The sequence below is a fragment of the Glandiceps talaboti genome, chromosome 12 (assembly GCF_964340395.1).
Source record: "Glandiceps talaboti chromosome 12, keGlaTala1.1, whole genome shotgun sequence".
In the NCBI taxonomy this organism is placed as follows: Eukaryota; Metazoa; Hemichordata; class Enteropneusta; family Spengelidae; genus Glandiceps; species Glandiceps talaboti.
This window is the reverse complement of record NC_135560.1, coordinates 5,614,106-5,632,219: the sequence shown is the minus strand read 5'-3', so window position 1 is coordinate 5,632,219 and position 18,114 is coordinate 5,614,106. Positions and strand designations below refer to the sequence as shown.

Here is an 18,114-nt window from a genome sequence, read left to right as displayed (position 1 = left end):
GTCTGTCTCAGTGAACTTTGAACTCTATATTTGCATATGTGTGTGTTCGAGATACTCACCTCCACATAAGATTTGAGAAAATGGCGCCTCCCAAGGAGCGCGAACGTGATGCTTCGAAAATGAAGTTCGTCGAAGGTATGTGGCCCATTTTCACATTTACCTGAACCCATACATTGCCTGTATACTTAGCTGTAAATATTCAACATAAAAAATCGTGTGTTTGGACAAAATAAGTACGCCAGAGTGGTAAACTTAGCGCACAAACGTAACACATCGACATTGTCTGTTAAATTTACATGTGGTGGTGTGTGTCGACGTCTGTCACGCCAGCGTTGACAGGAATATGAATCATTTCGATGGATAGTCCGAGACAACTCACAGTTGAGTAGGACGTTTGGTCAGGATAACTCGTCTCCATTATCACTGCGCTGTGACTCCGTACTCGAGTCAGAGTTGTCCCGGACGAGACCGTTGGTACATTATCACACAATGACAGACAAACAAACCTGAACAATGACTTGAATGAGTAGAAACCCATCCTTCCTTTCCTACATCCATGGGTAAACCCAATACTAGGAATAGTGAACATGGAGGTATCCCATAATACCTCCATGTAGCGAACAAGAGTATACAGTCACTGATTTAACCATATACCCAACAGTGTCTATGATTTAACCAGTGGACATCACAGTAGAGTGGAAGTTTTGCTTTCGTTTGCATTCTAGGATGATTTGTTGTCATATTGAAATTTGCAAAAACGAAGTTCAAACTTCAATGTTTCTCCCAAGTCCATGCATGAAGACACGCATTATTTGATTTATTAGTAATTGTTGATACCATGAAAACGTTTGGGTCACACAGAAACTAAAAAGTACACACAACTAAAATGGGGAATGGTTGACAAGTGGAAGAATGGCAAGCAAGTAAAATCTACCTTGGTTCCCCCAGCAGGCATATGTATCTTGTATGGGTTACAACAAAAATTATATTCTAAGTTATGGAAAGCTAAATGCAAGTTTTACCAGATTTCCCGGTTTACCAAATCGTATAAAAACACTGAGTTGAGACTTGGTACTGATAATAAATATAAGAAGCATTGCCATCTAACATGTACAAATATATAAGGGTCAGGCTGAGTGCAATCTAAATTGTAATCAATCAATCTTACTATGAATGGACAGAATGATAGAGTTTGATAGGACTAAGGTTGGTGATGTCAAGTCATTTTCAAATTACAAAGTTGGATGTTATTGAACCATAGTCTTTAGAGAGAGACTGCGATTGAATTAGTAATAAGAATTGCCAAGGTAATCATATAAGTAATACTAATATGGTCATATATTTGAACAGGTGAACGTGTACTATGTTTCCATGGACCGTTGTTGTATGAAGCCAAGGTAGGTACACTATGATGTTCAACTCATCACGATAATGGCATGACCATATTTTCTGACTATGATTCTCATCTTTTAAAGTGGCCCTAGGGGCTGAGGATGAGCATAAGGTTTTTATTTGGATTTCTAATTTACATGTATAAAACAATTTTATCATGGCGTTCTGCTTGAAAGGTCAGTGTGAAACAACATAGACAAAGTCTGTGTTTGTAACTCAATAAATTGCAAAGGATTGATAAATGTATTATAAAATATTTGTTATTGTACATACAACAATAAACTTTTTAACACATTGTTTGGGCTTTTTTGCAGTGTAATGAGGAAGCCATGATAAAATTGTTTTATAACTTAGAAATCCAAAATAAATACCCAATCCTCATCCCTTATGGCCACTTTAAAGAATAGCAATTTTTTACTGGCTGCATGGTAGCTATAATTGATGTATTGTGGTAAACTTTCTCTTATTCCCTATAAATGTAATGAGTAAAGAATAATGTTAGCTTTCCTATTATTATTATGTTGTTGTTGTTGCTGTTGTTGCTGCTGTCGTAAGTTTCAACATTGATGTATGAATACTTACATCAACTTGATATACATGTCAGTATTCATCATTGATAGCATGATATATGTGTTAGTATCTGATTTTTTTTGTACCTCAGACCATTGACATTTTCAAGATGTCGATTATTTCTATTGTAGTGTGTTAAATACCAAGTGAAGGAAAAACAGACCAGATACTTTATTCACTACAATGGATGGAACAAGAAGTAAGTCATCATTTGATTCAATATATTTCTACATTTACTGTGATTTTCAAATTTAAAATTGCTTTTTATTCCCTTGACAACAAGTATAAAAACAACAAAAACTTACAAATTACAAAACAAGATGAACTTTGGATATTAATTTCTTCTGATTTTCTCAACTTTCTTTGTAGAAAAGCCTGTATAACAAATAGGCAAGCCAGGTAAATTTGCAACTTTGATACATGAATTATTTTACACAAATTTTCTTTACTTTTTGTCAAGGAATTTCTATGCTGAAAAATGAGTACATATAATACAAGTATGTAAAAAAAAAAAAGATTATACCCAATTATTGATAGCTTAATGGTACTGTAGACCTGGTCATTTTTAACAAAGACGAAAAAATACAAAAATATGTAGCAATTAGTTAACAAGGTTTTGTTATCACATTGCACATCACTACAGACTTAATAATGCACATGAGTTAGTCTATTTAAACTAGTTGCAGACTACAAATTAGTACAATTGTCCAGTTGAATATGATATCAAGTTTTGTACAGTGCTATTTTAGAGTGTCTCATTACTGAGGTCACAAATTGTTTGTGCACCACTTCATATATATTGATTATATTGATATAAACAAATACATAAATACATTGTTGTATAGTCTATACTGTGTCAGTAGTAACAATTATTGCCTTCTGTACATGGAACTCTTTAGGTTGTTACAGAAGTTTGTTCTGTTATTGAAGTTCAGTTTTTGCAGTTGTTAATTAATGGTGTGTAACAATTGCCAATGACAACTGTAATATTTTCATTCAACCATGTTTTCTCTCTGCTTGCCGTTGTAATAAAGATTTCAAAAGTGAATAGAAATGAAACACAAACTTCAAATAATAAACTTCAAGATGAGATTGTTAGTTAGAAAGTATTCGTTAGTAATGTTAACATGAAATGTTAAAAAATGTTCATATTGTCGTGGTGAGGTCTTGAGGTTCTTCATCAATAGCATTGGTCAAAATGCTCAAATGTGTTGTCCATCTTGTATTTTGTCATTGCATACCACAGGAAGGACAAAAATGGAACAATTTTACTTCTATTTGAGTCAGTCACATGAAAGCTGCATGAATATCTTAAAATTGAAGATGTATCCACGTGTATGTTTATGTTTATCAGTTATTGTGTATTTGTCTTACAGTTGGGATGAATGGGTACCAGAGAGTCGTGTTCTCAAGTTCAATGACGCTAATTTACAGAAACAGAAGGAACTTCAAGCACAACATGCGTGAGTATACTTGTAAGATTAGATGTGTAAACAATTAAAATATGATGGATAATTGGAAGTGATAACACTGATTACGATGTAGCTGGAATGAGTAAATTTAATGGTCTCACATCCGAGGACCACTGATTTTTTTCCCATGAACCACTAATTTTTCATGATTAGTTTGCTGGATCACTAGGAATTGAAAAGAAACCAGGAGACCATAGCAATCAAATGCTGTGTCTCATATATATTATACACAGTCATTAGACTTTACAATACAATAACAATATGAACATTTAGATATCAGAACAAGTATGGGAAACTGTTCAAATTTTACCAGCTATCCACCGCTCTGTTTCATGTGGCTCCAAACCATAAGCAAAAAATACTGATGACTTACCAAGCTTTGATCAGACTCTCCTTATATTCAAAATCAATACCATCTGATTAAAATGCAATGTAGTGTACACCGCACGATGTCTTTATGGCTGTTTCGTTTACTGTCATTTGTTCTTTTGTGAGCACCTGTTACATACATCTGACATAATACCATAGGTTTTCCCAGGCCATGCTGAGTGAATTCACTCAGTGAGTGAGAACACATTTTGCGCTGAAACATACAGGTACATACTTCAGAGCGCTCTGTTGGAAAAGAGCATGAACACAGAGCACGGACAATGATGTTATCGTTATTGTTTGGTGGTTCTCTTTCAATTTTGTATGTTGAGTGTTATATTGTAAGACGGATTGTGGTTGGCTACTGATAAGTATGAGATTGGATTCATAAAACATCTAACAGGCCTCACAAAAGAACATAACGACAGTAAACATAACAGCCAAAAAGAACTCACACCATGTACACTACATCTGATTTTTATCAGATTGAAACAGTACCTGCAAACACCACAATCAAGGTCTTTAACTTACTGAGATTGTTGTTACATATGATTTGTTGGGATGGAATCCCTCAGTCTGGAATGATGTAATCTTCCACTGGCAGATACCCTAAGTATAAAATGTTTTGACTTGTGACTATTAAATGGACCCCTTGAATCACATGGTAAAGGAAGCACATTTTATAAAAATATTTGTGTTTACTTTTGTCAAAAAGTGACTTAACTTAAAGGTTTGGGGGTTTTTTTGTCTCAAAAACACAAGAGCTTCACTTCATTTCTAATTCTCCACACATGCAAACCTTATTTATATACTCTTGATACAAATGTGATTATGAGGTATACTGTTCAGGGTTGGATAAACTCTGTACTTTTAGAGTCTTAGTACAACTTGATGTTGTGTATATGTACCCAGTCATAACCAGTTTCATAGGGTATCCACTCATGTGCTATTAAATTTAGGCATAGCCTAGATTGTAAGTTAATGCCATTTTCATGTATTTTTCACCTACACAAGCTCATGTATTCCTGACACATGCACACGCACACCACATACATGCAGATATGCACGCATGCATAAACATGCAAATATAATATGCACACACAGGGCTCGAAATACCCGGGTGCACCATGCTACTATGCACGTTAATTTTGCCCAGTGCAGGTAGATTTCAAAACAAAGGTGCACGACGTGCATGTTGGCTATCGTGGAAAAAAACCTCATACATTTCTTCGGATTGACTACAAATATCTCTAAATAAGTGCTTTAGATGAAACAACTTCAGATTTTGATAGTAATAAAATGATTATATCGATATCGGTCGATCGATCGCCTTGTCGTAAATGCGGAAGTAAAAAACCGCACGAAACCTCATTACCTCTCGAGACTTGAAATAACGTAAAATGCGAGATATTACATCGGCAATTTTCGGTCGGTGCACTCGATCGACTCCTACGTATACGGTATACATTACGCATACTTGAATTGAACAATCACTGATAGGACCCCCCACGATCTAGCGATCGGCTAATTACGTTCTCTTCGTGTTCTTTCGTCAAAAATACGTCAAACGGTCACATGTAAAGTTGTTTATTTTTGGAAATTTTACAAAATTTGACGATGTCAAAACAGCGGACCCTTCTCGACCTTGGCGTCAAGCGATCATCTGACGAAATTCGATCGAGGAAGTGTCCCGAAAAAGACAGTTCAAGTACGAGTACTAGTGGTAATAATGAAGTGATTTCTACGATGAGTACAGCCGTCCCAACGGATGTGAACTTGCCGTCGACATCGCAAGAAAGTGGTAACGTGAGTGATAAAATAAATGATGATACTGGACAACCACCACTAAAGAAAAAAAAGGTCTATCGGTTTCAAAAATCTTGGCAAAAAGATAAACCATGGCTAGTTTTAGATGAAGAAAAAAAATGTATGTTTTGCAGCGTTTGTCAACAGTTTGATAAAAGTACGAAGCCAAACAAGTTTCGTAGTCCAGGCTGCAGATCGTTTCGTTTGCACATAATAACAAGTCATGAAATAACGGATAACCATGTACAAGCTACGGCTTCGAAGCAAGCAATGGAAAGTACACCAAATGATCGACCGATTGAACGATGTATAATCCGCATGGAGAGAACAGAAATTGAGCAGATGAGAGTTTTGTTTCGTGTTGCATTCTACTTGGCGAAAGCTGGTCGTCCATTCACCGATTTCCCCGGACAAATTCAGTTGTTAGCGGCCATTAATAAAGTACCCGTCACTGAAACTTATACCAGTGATAAGCAGGCAAGGTGTTTCATCGATTACATTTATGAAAGTAAACGGTTAGAACTAGTAAAAGAAATAAATGATTCTGAGTTTTTTGCCATATTGTCAGATGGAAGTACTGACACTAGTGTTACTGATGAAGAAATAGTATATGTTAATTACATCAAGAATGGAAGACCTACATATAAGTTTGTCACATTCAAACCACTTATTAAAGCTGATGCTCAGTCTATTACCGGTGCTCTGATAGAAGCAATGGAAAATAATCTAGAGAGAAAAACATGGAAAAACGATTTAGTGGCATCAAGTTTTGACGGTGCAAGTGTTATGATGGGTAAAACCTCTGGAGTAGCTGCAAGGTTGAAAATTGATGTACCCCATTTGGTAGTTGTTCATTGTTTTGCCCACAGACTTGAGCTTGCTATCAAGGATGTACCAGGGTTCGCACGGTCCTGGAAAACCCTGGAAAACCCTGGAATTTCAAACCCTCCCTGGAAAGCCCTGGAAAACCCTGGAAAAATGCGCCCTACCCCTGGAAAACCCTGGAAAATGATCATGTTCAATCGATCGATTAATATTGACGATCGTCATGTCTGTGCTCGAGCCACCCATTCATATGATTCTGAATCTTGTAAATGTGAAATCGCAAAAATATTTTCAAAGTCTTTCGCCACGGTGATGACTCAAAATTCACGCCGATTGAACCCAGACAGTCAAGCGATCGTTCCACGAGACACTTTGCCCCACAGACCGTTCCTATGATTAGTTGAATGGGTGCCGCAGTGTTTCTTTCGATCTTGCGTATATTGCTACTCCGTTCATCTCCCAGTCGTCATTTCAGGGACATGATATTGTAACAGTCCCGGCCGGGGGTAACATGTACAGTAGGTCTGTTAACAAGATTATCGTAACACTATAGCGAGTATGAAAGCATCATCAACCTCGATTAGAAATTGTTACAAGTTCGGCGCACGAGTCGACATACTATTACTACAAGCTCAGGCACTAGGCATGGCAATACTAGGGCCATGGAAGTATAAACCATGCTAGGGCTTAGGGAAGTGCAGTTGAATTTCCGGGTTGTGACTTTTATGTCATCGATAAATGGGTATTTGTGTTACATGTTCTAAAAGAATAAACTACTGTTTTATGTTGTCGGTACAGTAACATTCGTCAATGGTCAAGTTGAGTTGAGAAATCGCGATGTTCCGCAACTCGTGGCATCCGTACATAAACATCGAGACGCAAGCGATGAATGTATTCAGTTATTCATAGCTCGAAATTTCGTTACGTAAATGACGTTTTTATTTAAAATTTTGAAGAAAAAAATTATTTTAGGTGACTTATAAATCTAGTAACATCAAACCATACAATAACGAGGACAAACTTTAGTTTTTGATTTATTTTTCTGGATATGTCTGAATTAGACTGACGAATGCTGCGACTCAATCTTACACGATCAATGGACCAGCTTGACGAAACGGCTACTTTGGGGGTAGGACAGAGGTTTCTCCGTTAATCTTAGCATGTAAATGTGGTTTTGAAACCAATATCTTGCATAGTGTGGATTGTCTTTAGAATGTTTTGTGACATATGGGAACTGTTGTTGATTTTTCTCGTCCACATCAGACAATTAGATGTCATTCAAAAAATATACTTTAGTGTCAACACCCCTGGAAAATGGCCAAAATCAATATGAATACCCCTGGAAAACTGACGAAAAACCCCTGGAAAGTCCTGGAATTTTGTTTTGCTTTAAGTGTACGAACCCTGTGTACTTAAACAAATGCCATATCTCACAGTTGTCCATGAATTTCTGCAAAACTTGTACAAATTTTACAAGTATTCTCCCCTGAACTGGTCTACTTTTAAAAGTACTGGTGAAGCTCTACAAACCACAGTTGTTAGGCCTGTAAATGTGAGTGGAACTAGATGGGTACCTCACCATGAAGGGGGGTCTTAGCTATCATGAGAAATTACAAAGTCCATGTTATCCACATTGAAGACATCAAAATAAACGGTGGAAGGGAAAGTAAAGACAAGGCAGGATACTTCCTTAAAATGTTGAAGAATGTTAAATTTGTCATGTTTCTCCGCTTCCTACTAATCTACTTTAAAATGGTGTCAACACTAAGTAGATGTCTTCAAGATGAACAGACAACCATAGAGAGAGTTAGAAGTATGGCTGAATCTGTCCTCAAGGTGTTACAAGACTACACATCTGAACAGAAACTGAAAGACAGTATGGTAACTGGTATTTCAACAAATGTGCATGGTAAACTTGTGTGTGAAGGAGTGATACTGGAGGAAGGACAGGGTAGAACCATTAGAAATACAGCAACAACTCAAGAATCAAGACAGGCAGAAGCTGTCAGAGATGCCAAGAAAATTATAGAACTGACAATAAAGAGTGTAAATACTAGATTTAAAGACTTAGTGGAAGATGAAGTTATGAAAGCAACATCAGTTTTTGATCCGGCTATGTGGCCACAAGATGATGAAGCCCTACAACAGTATGGGGAGGATGAAGTCAAACTGTTGTATAGACACTATGAAAAGATCCTTGAGAGCAGAGGATGTGATGAAGTTAGTACTCTTATTGAGTGGACAGCTTTGAAAATAACTGTAGGAAAAGTCCTGGCTAGAGAGACACAGCCAATAAAGTACCTAGATTTGTGGCAGAGAATTCAGCTTCTGTTTGCAGACCAGTACAAGGGAATACTGATGTTAGTGAAAATTGTACTGCTGATTCCATGCAGCACATCAGTATGTGAAAGGGGTTTTTCCCTTATGTCAGTCATTAAGAATGACTGGAGAAGTTGTCTAAAACCAGAAACTCTAACATCATTGATGACAGTCAATCTGAGTAATGACACCACAGAGACATTTGATCCAGACAATGCAATTGAACTGTGGTTAAACGATGGTAAATCCAGACGACCTAAAACAAGGCCATATGGACCTAGACCACAACTACAGGAGCCAGCCTGGGATGATAATGATGATGAACTTCCATACATAATGGACAAAGTGTAACTGAGATATAGTGTGCACACTGTGTGCAGGTAAATTTCAAAGTGAAGGTGCACACTGTGCATGTGGAAAAAAAATTCTATTTCGAGCCCTGACACAGACCAAAGACATTGACTGCATGCACGCACACACACACACACACACACACACACACACACACACAGACATGCACATATGCACACTCACACATGCATGACCATGCACACAAACACACCACTTACACATACACATACACATAGATATGTGCACAAACATGCATCCACATACACACATGTAAACGCACACAGACATGACCACACACATACACACTGTGACACATGGCCATGTTTTCTATTACACTTGATAGCATGTTTATATCAGGATTTTAATGACTTCACTGCTGTTGTACAGTGATGAATATTCATATCTTGGTATTGGATGAGATGTATATGTAAATCTAGTACATGACAGAGCTCACTCAAATTTCATGTATATATACAATGTACATATATGTAGATGACTTTTTGCTGATTAACAACAAAAATACAACAGCTTTTCTATGTCAAACTACTACAGATGTTATGATTGTGATTGTCAACTTTCATGTATGTTACCATTACTTCTATGCTATATGAATGTAATCTCTGACTTACTACTGCACTCTCAATATGTACTCTGTGATCTGGACTATTCTATTTTTTCCATAGGAAAGGCAGACTTACCAAAGTAGGGTGACAAAAACCAATACCACACACCATACCAAAATATTGAACTTGCACTGATGTTAGAACTGCCTGAATTTAGTAATATGAATGCAGTTATAAGTTTGTTTATGTTTGGATGATTGTTTATGTTAAAATCTTGCATTCATTAACTGTTTACTTTTATATCTTCTGCCAGTGATGGATTATGTACTTTCAGACAAAAGGAAGCCACAGGTGCTAGGTAAGATTGATTCAAGTTAGGTGATATTGGTAACTTTGAGTAGGACATACCTATCAACAAGTAGTTTCATTTTTGTCTACTAGATGAACAGATAACATTAGGCCAGGCCACTTTCTTGAGCTCTGTGTGACACTGAATTGGTCCATTCAGATATTTTTGGTTGTGTGACAAACAGTGTTTGTCAGAAATACAGGGGAAATTTAACGCATATTAAGTTTTGCTGTAGTTTACCTAGGTTTATTTACATCTAGCCAGTGTTTGCACTATTTTTGGCTATCTGAAAATTGAACTCTGGCTGCCAAGAGCACAACATACCTTTCTTCAGTGTGATACACCATATGACACTTTCCTCATACCACAAAAGTACCTGAATATACTAACATTGGGTCAAAGGGTGTCACACACAGGTCATGAAAGTTGTCACCTATTAAAATTATGTTTCCTTTTAAGGTCAGGTTATTAAATTCTCATTGTATATTTGTGTTGTTTATTGACAGGAAGGGGAAAAAGACAAAGCCAACAATGGTTAATAAGAAACCAGAAAAGGAACGAGAAAGAGCACCCACACCAACAACTACAGAAAAGGCACAGACAACAGCTGCATCACAACAGAAAAAAGGTGTGCTTGAAATAAATATCACATTTGAAATGATAGCCCTAATAACCATGTAATGTAACAGTAACCAATGTGTTATTACATGTAACTTTTCATGCCTCTCATATGTAGATTTCATACAGTGCGCCCTCAACGACCACATAGGGCTAACCATTGATTGCCCTGTTACTGCACTGATGAATTGGAATCATCTTCTAGAGATAAAACTGTTTTTGAAAATGTGTACAAATGTATCTGTTGCTATGTCTCCTCACAGCTGCCACTGCTGCTGCTACTACAACCACTGTCGGTAGCACTAGTACATCATCTGATACACCACCACCACCACCTCCACCACCACCACCACCAGCTGCAACAACAACAGATCAACCAAAGAGGAAAAGAGCTCGGATGGACGCTACTGTAGAGTCGGTATGTTCCATTTCAACTGTTTGAAACACTTGTCAAAGAAAGAATTCAGCTTTAATCTGAACAAATAGTACGCTGTATAAATTCACAATGGTAGACTTATGAACCTTTTAGGATACACAGCCCCCTCAGTTGGTAATGTAGAAATGTTTGTTGGGCTGTCAATCAAAGAGTTTGAGCATTGATTGGCTGTGATCTGTTTCATTGGTTATTGTAATATTGAGATATGCTTGTGTCACTGTCACCAAATAAGGATATAAAAAATCTAACTTGACCATCTCCTGTCGCAAGCTGGGTTCACATCTGCAAGTGTTGTAAAAGAAGTTTTTTAAGCCTTGTAAATTTTAAGTAATCATTAATCTCTCATGAACTATTTTTATTCAGACCACACTCAGGAGGTCTTCAAAAAATTGGAAAAATAGTTCTGATTTTTCATAACACTTCTACAAGTATGATAAGTTTGTCTGAGCACATTATCCAAAAATTGTAAATTGAAACTGTTACATTCAAAGAATGAACTTAAATACCTGAAGAACATCATTTACAACACAACACAACACAACACAACACAACACAACACAATACAACACAACAGCGATATGACAGCACTAGTGTTCACATAAATTCATGCAAATAACGTGAGCAGTAAATGTAAGAGTTGATTTTTCATGAGATGTTGTTCAACACTAAGTGTGTGCACTTGTACTTATTTTACAGGAAGAAGCTTTCCTAAACAGAGTTGAAATCAAAATTAAAATACCTGATGAATTAAAACCTGTGTTGGTTGATGACTGGGACCTGATTACAAGACAGAAACAGGTTAGTGTGTCACTGATCTAAGGTGTTTTTGTTAAGGTTGGTTCCTCTGTCATTTCACTGGGTTCCCTTTCCAGTGTTTTTGTTAAGGTTGGTCCCTCTGTCATTTCACTGGGGTTCCCTTTCCAGTGTTTTTGTTAAGGGTGGTAACCAGGTAGACAGGCTACCATAGTCATTTTGATGGCTCCTCATAAATTTTGTTCTAGCTATGAAAATCTATGTAAGTTTTGTGAGATTTCCCCAGTTTATTACTGGGCTTCTCAGACTGTAGCAAGAACACTGAATCTACTTGCAGCGACATTTATGTCAAGGAGAATAGTGTTAATATTGCTGATTTTTTTACAGCTTTTACTTGGTTCCCTGAAGTATGTAAATGTTGAATACACAGGACACTGTATAACATTACCAGATTTCCACCTATGTTTTCTTTGTGTTCTAAAACCATTTTTAAAATACTACTAGAATTACAGCCAGTTGGGATAGGGTAGTTCGATATTACCACCGGTATTTGCAAATGTGTGTAGTATTCATTGTGGCCAAAGCACTGTAATATGATATTTCTAACACTGAGGGCAGTATAACCTGGTAATGACAAGATCAAATGCTGGAGCAACTTGTCAAACTGTAAAAAGGAACATTGACTGATCTAGAACTTTTAGATGATACTTTTCTTCAGTGTGTTTGCTATGGTTAGGGAACCCCAGTAACAGAAAGGGGGAATATGGTACAACTGGCATAGTTTCCAATACATTGTACCATCATTTTGATGGGGGAACTCAGTATAATGACAGGGGAACTCTGGTAGATTTTAGCTGCTTACTGCCCTCAACAAAACACTGTCTCTCAATACAACATATTATAGGCTTTTTGTCACCGTTTTCAATGAATTGTGATATTTAATAAGGTATTTCATAGTCTTCATTTTGGCAACATGATACATATGTTTGATAAAGTTCATGATAACTTGGTGCCCTTGTTACCTAGTTTAGGATTTGCTGCTAAATAAGATTTTTAAAAAGGCATCATTCTCACCCTAAATACCTTCTTTTGAATCGAGTGAAACAAAACAATGTGATATTCTTGACATTAATGTCTATTTCTTTATACAGCTTGTTCATTTACCTGCAAAGACTAATGTTGACCAAGTTCTTGATGACTATATGAAATATAAAACATCCAGAGGACAGGTTAACCAAAGCAAGTAAGTGTTGACACATGACATGACTTGTAGGTGGAATTACAGGCAAAATTAATTTTCTATTGACTGAATGTTTGCTATCTGTCACTTTGAGTCCTTGCTTGTAGTTAGGTACCTAACACAATTTCTTAATTTCTCATGGCAAAGTCAGTTATTACCTACCATATTTGCTTGACTACCGCCCAATTATTCCAGCATAATTAAAAGGATAGTTCAGTAACAGTATGACTTTCCTTCAATAAAGGAACTACAAATTCTAGATACAGTCAATGTAGCATTTAGTACATGTTAGGAAAAGAACTCTTTATAGTTACATTTCATTATACCATGCATAGCGCATGAGCCAAGTTGAAAAAAAAATATGGTCGTTCTACGTCACTACAATGCATGTCTACATCACTGGTTCTGTGTTTGAAATATGAGTCAAAACGTTCAAAATTGCATTACTGTCCCCAATTTTTCTTTGATATTACTGGCTCTGGTATAATTATGTTATTCTCCAATATTTTTCTTCATTTCAGCCAGAAAATACTCAACAAAGCCCCCTTACGTCACTCATATTTTCTGTGGCTGAACAAAGGAAAATATGGGGAATAACATCTAATTACACAACACTAGTAACAGAGTAACTTTTCAATATGAAGTAGTTTAGATATTTAAACAAAAGCTACTGTAAACATGTTATGCGAAGTTCAGATTTTCCTGAAAGTATGTCATTCTCAGTCAGTCACCAAATTCACCAATACACAATTTGCAACTGATATCAAAAGAAACATTTCTTTAGGGGGCTAAAATAATCAAAATTTTGGTCAGTGATGCTAGGTACATGACAGTGTGGAATATGTAGCAGTCAACACAGTGTAAATTAGTTCCTAAAATTGAATCACCAAAATGAAATAAACAGTTCTATTATATTCATTACTTACTAAGACAAACTATTGATGTCATCTGTGAAACACTTTGTAAATGACAAACTTATCAAATGTCTCCTTATTTGTCCAAAATCTGTTTCTGAACAGTGCTCCAAGTGGCCATACTAATATACTATACAAACTTTTGTCTTTCCATACAGCACCCCTAGTGGCCAAACTCTTCAACCTTTTTTCTTTCTATATAAAATCACTCATTATGGCCACATGCGAATAGCTATATTTAGTGCTTATCCAATAGATTTTTTGTTCAGCATATTTCAAGGTTTTTTTTGGTGATCTTGAGGTCTTTAGGGAGCATTTCCATGATTATTTGATTCTTTCGATCTAAAGGATAAATATTTTATATGTTATTTTACAGGGAGAGTGCCATCATTGAGGCAGCACAAGGAATTAAAGAGTATTTCAATGTAATGCTGGGTACACAACTACTGTATAAATTTGAAAGACCTCAGTATGCAGAGGTAGGTGTACAATTTGAATAGATGATCAAACACTTAGTAAATTGGGTGATCTCCCTCAACCATGACTGGTTGCAACCTTCCATCTATGTGCAATAGTCTGCTGTCAGGTGACTCCACTAGGAATGCATTTCACCACTTGTCGTAGTGTCATTACGTGGATGGTGTGGGAGTGATTCGGACAAAGCTATGCAGTGGATTCCAAACTTTATCTCTAATACTATGTACACTTAAGTCTCGTATCAATTTCTGCAATGGATTGATTGATTGATTGATGGATGGATGGATAGATTTATTTATGTAAAGATTAAATTGCAGGTGAGTGTGTTGAGTGAGTGGTATGTTGTCTCATAATTTATAATAGTTGATTGATAGTTTCAGTAAACAAGGTCACATTCAGGTTAACAATAACCCTGTCATAACTTTGGTCATTATATTATTATCTTGTTGATTTATCAGATCCTTGCAGCTCATCCAGATGCACCAATGTCACAGATATATGGAGCACCTCATCTCCTGAGGCTTTTTGGTGAGTATATATATAGCAATAATTCCAATATGCTGAAAGTTCAAAATGAAACTTAGAATGCCAATAGGCCTATTGAAAGGTGTTCTACATGGGCACTTCTGTCTTCTATCTCTATCAGTAATAGGGCACATTTTGAATCTATACATAGGACAAAAGTAATTGTGTCAATTAAAGGGAATGCCACTCCAGGAAATAGAGACATTTTCATAAACTATGGGTTCTGGAGGTTTTACACCACCTACAAATACTCACAATTTCAGAGAAATATTGAGGTTATTTTGTACCTTTATAGGTATCTTTGCTGTGGGCCACATTTCATGATGGAAGTCAGCAGAAATAAGATGTTTATGATTGCACAATGAATATTCAGTGCTGAGTGTTTATTCCATTCAGTGTAAAACATATGAAAGTTCATTGTGCAATCATGGTGGTAAATTCTCTTTCAAGTGACAAGATTTTTGGTTGTCTCAGTGTACTACCAATTTCAAGGACCAATGTTAATTTTTTTTTCTGTGTACTTTATTTCAGTCAAACTTGGCAGCATGTTAGCATACACACCCCTAGATGAGAAGAGTGTTCAACTTTTACTTTCCCATGTCCACGACTTTTTGAAATATTTACAGAAGAACTCATCCTCTTTGTTCAGTGTCAGTGATTATGAGGTAGCCCCTCCAGAGTACCACCGAAAAGCTGTTTGATATTGCCCTAGCTAATACGTTTGTCTTTCATGATTGTGAAGACTTGCAAACCACAGACCAGATGTGAGTTGTCACACCCCAGCTATCAAATGAGTGATGTGTGTGTGTGACAATCGGTCTAATTGGTTTCAGTGCTTTTACAGAAACAATGAAACACCCATAGCTAAGAGCTCAAAAAAAGTCCCAACTGGTTGTTATTACTGGAACAAAAAAAACAGCAGCGCAATGAAACGTTCATGTTTCAGGGGCCAAGACCGAATGTCTTTCTTATGCAGATATTTCCGTTATTTGACATGCTGAACCACCAAGGCACATATGAAATTTCATACGTTTGACATGTCACAATGGATGTGAGCCATTTTAGTTTTAAACAGCACACTTCCCGCTATTATATTGAAAATATCTGTCCCAATACTTTCATGACTACTCAACAGTATTTGTCTTTAGATAAGAGGTATTACTGCTATCAAGATTTCAGTCACAGCCAAAATATTTTTGGAGCGAACTTGAAGTATTACTCTATCTACATGCTATAGACACCAACTGGCCACCCTACTGGAAACATTATACAGACATCAGGAGGAAAGTTTCCTATAGATTTACTCTACAAAGTGCTGTAGTTAGTCTCAAATATTACAGAATGATATTCTGTGATTGATGAATTGTATTCCTGACTGCATTGTGAATTAAGACAAGTTTTGAAATGTTACGGTGAATTCTGTGCCAACATTTTGAACCCTGATTGCATTGTCAATTTTTTTAGGATCAGAAGTCACTAGTGTACAGCAGTGGAAACACTTAACGTATTGAAACATGTAAAAAGAGTTTAAAGGAGGGATTCTTGTGAGGAGATTCCAGATGAAATGTGTCTTAAACGAGGCATTAGGTCTATATAATCATGTGTTGATGAAAATTTCAATGATAGAGGTACAAACATACGTTATGAGATGCGAAATGTCATTTTCTTTACTTTATTTACAGATGTGTCCAAAAGCACAGAATAGTTATTCAATCTCACTTTCAACTACAACTGTATTTTAGAAAGTACACATATGTCTGTGGATCTACACAGAAACAAACTGAATACTAGTACTATATAAAAGAACAGAACAATATTTTGTCACAGCTGTGGATTGATTGTCTAAAGAAATCGAGATTAGATGCCACTGTGCCTCTTAAGTTATACTTGAAATTTTCATTGTTAGATTGTCAAAACTAGGTTAAAAAGAAAATAAAGTAAATAGCGACATGTTTTACAAAATCAAGACATGTACATGTGGTGATCATAGTTACAGGCAATTTCATTAGATGTAGCCTGAAGTGTGTGTGCCACACGTGTATCCTTACCTACAGGTTTTATTAGCACAACTAGTGCTATAGGCATCAAGTAATGTCAGTGTGTACGGAAAGACCCCAAGTACAACAGTAAGAACTAAGAACACAAATGTGGTGTTCATTATATTCAAGTAGGTAGTTGGCAGAGCCATAGGCCTGCCATTCCTAATGATTTTGTTGATCAGCAACGTCCACTCTGACTATACAGACTCCCTCTGGAAAGCGACCACAAATTTTGGTCCCACTCAAGGTCAATTTAGAAGGGTTTTTACTTTACTATATTTATGTTCACTATTCAAACATGTCAATTCATTGCAAATTACAATGAAATAACGCATGTGTTTACCACTGAAATCATTCAAGTTTGGAATGGATACTTAAAATTGTGCCAGGTTTGAATGACCAGTTATAACAATGTGTTACAATACACTCATTTTGTTATGGGTCAGCATGTATGAAGTGTTGTCTGTATTTACTCATATACTGTGGTGTCAAAGATACATATTTGTGTGGAAAACAGTTTTGGATATGTCTGATGACACCAATGGTCACTATTTGATAGATTTCTTTAGGTTACTACCTCAGTAAAATGAAGAAGAAAACACTGCCTTTGTCACATTTGTTCATGGTTTTAGTACATTGATGAACAATTCTATACATTTTTAAACCATTGGCTCTTTTTTTTTTTTAAATCTTATATTAAGATTATTTCTTGTGGATGACAACTATTTCATGTTTTTCTTGTCATTGATAGCAATGCATTATAAATAAAGAAATGCCAAGGTAACATTCTTGTTGTGTATTCAATTAGTTTGGATAAATGTACGGTCAAAAATTCTATTTTTGCACAGACAGCTTCATAGCTATACTGAAACAAGTATGCTGCAGCTATATTCATTGAAAATCATCCATATGTGCATCGCATAGCATAGTATAGCATAACATCGCATAGCGTCGCGTCGCGTACCATCGCATCGCATCACATCGCATGTTTATTTGACATGACACTGTACAAAAATATATTATCTAGAGTTAAGTCAAAAACAACATACAGAAACAGGAAAAAAAATATTAGATATACAATATATATATATATATA

At 36.2% G+C, this 18,114-nt stretch overlaps 1 protein-coding gene across 1 annotated transcript; it reads left to right on the top strand.

Moving 5' to 3' along the window:
* The first annotated feature begins 82 nt into the window (after positions 1–82).
* LOC144443279 (mortality factor 4-like protein 1) lies at positions 83–17,783 on the top strand. Its single transcript, XM_078132718.1, has 12 exons — positions 83–135; positions 1,351–1,397; positions 2,094–2,161; positions 3,339–3,425; positions 9,981–10,025; positions 10,523–10,644; positions 10,898–11,052; positions 11,767–11,868; positions 12,975–13,066; positions 14,354–14,456; positions 14,913–14,982; positions 15,511–17,783. The coding sequence occupies exons 1-12, from the start codon at positions 120–122 to the stop codon at positions 15,678–15,680; spliced, it is 1,077 nt and encodes a 358-aa protein (XP_077988844.1). The 5' UTR covers positions 83–119; the 3' UTR covers positions 15,681–17,783.
* Positions 17,784–18,114: the final 331 nt, after the last annotated feature.

Excerpts from the sequence above, each read along its gene's own strand:
- LOC144443279 (XM_078132718.1), top strand. Across the intron at positions 3,426-9,980 it reads GAACTTCAAGCACAACATGC|TGATGGATTATGTACTTTCA; the intron begins GTGAGTATACTT and ends ATCTTCTGCCAG. Across the intron at positions 11,053-11,766 it reads TGGACGCTACTGTAGAGTCG|GAAGAAGCTTTCCTAAACAG; the intron begins GTATGTTCCATT and ends CTTATTTTACAG.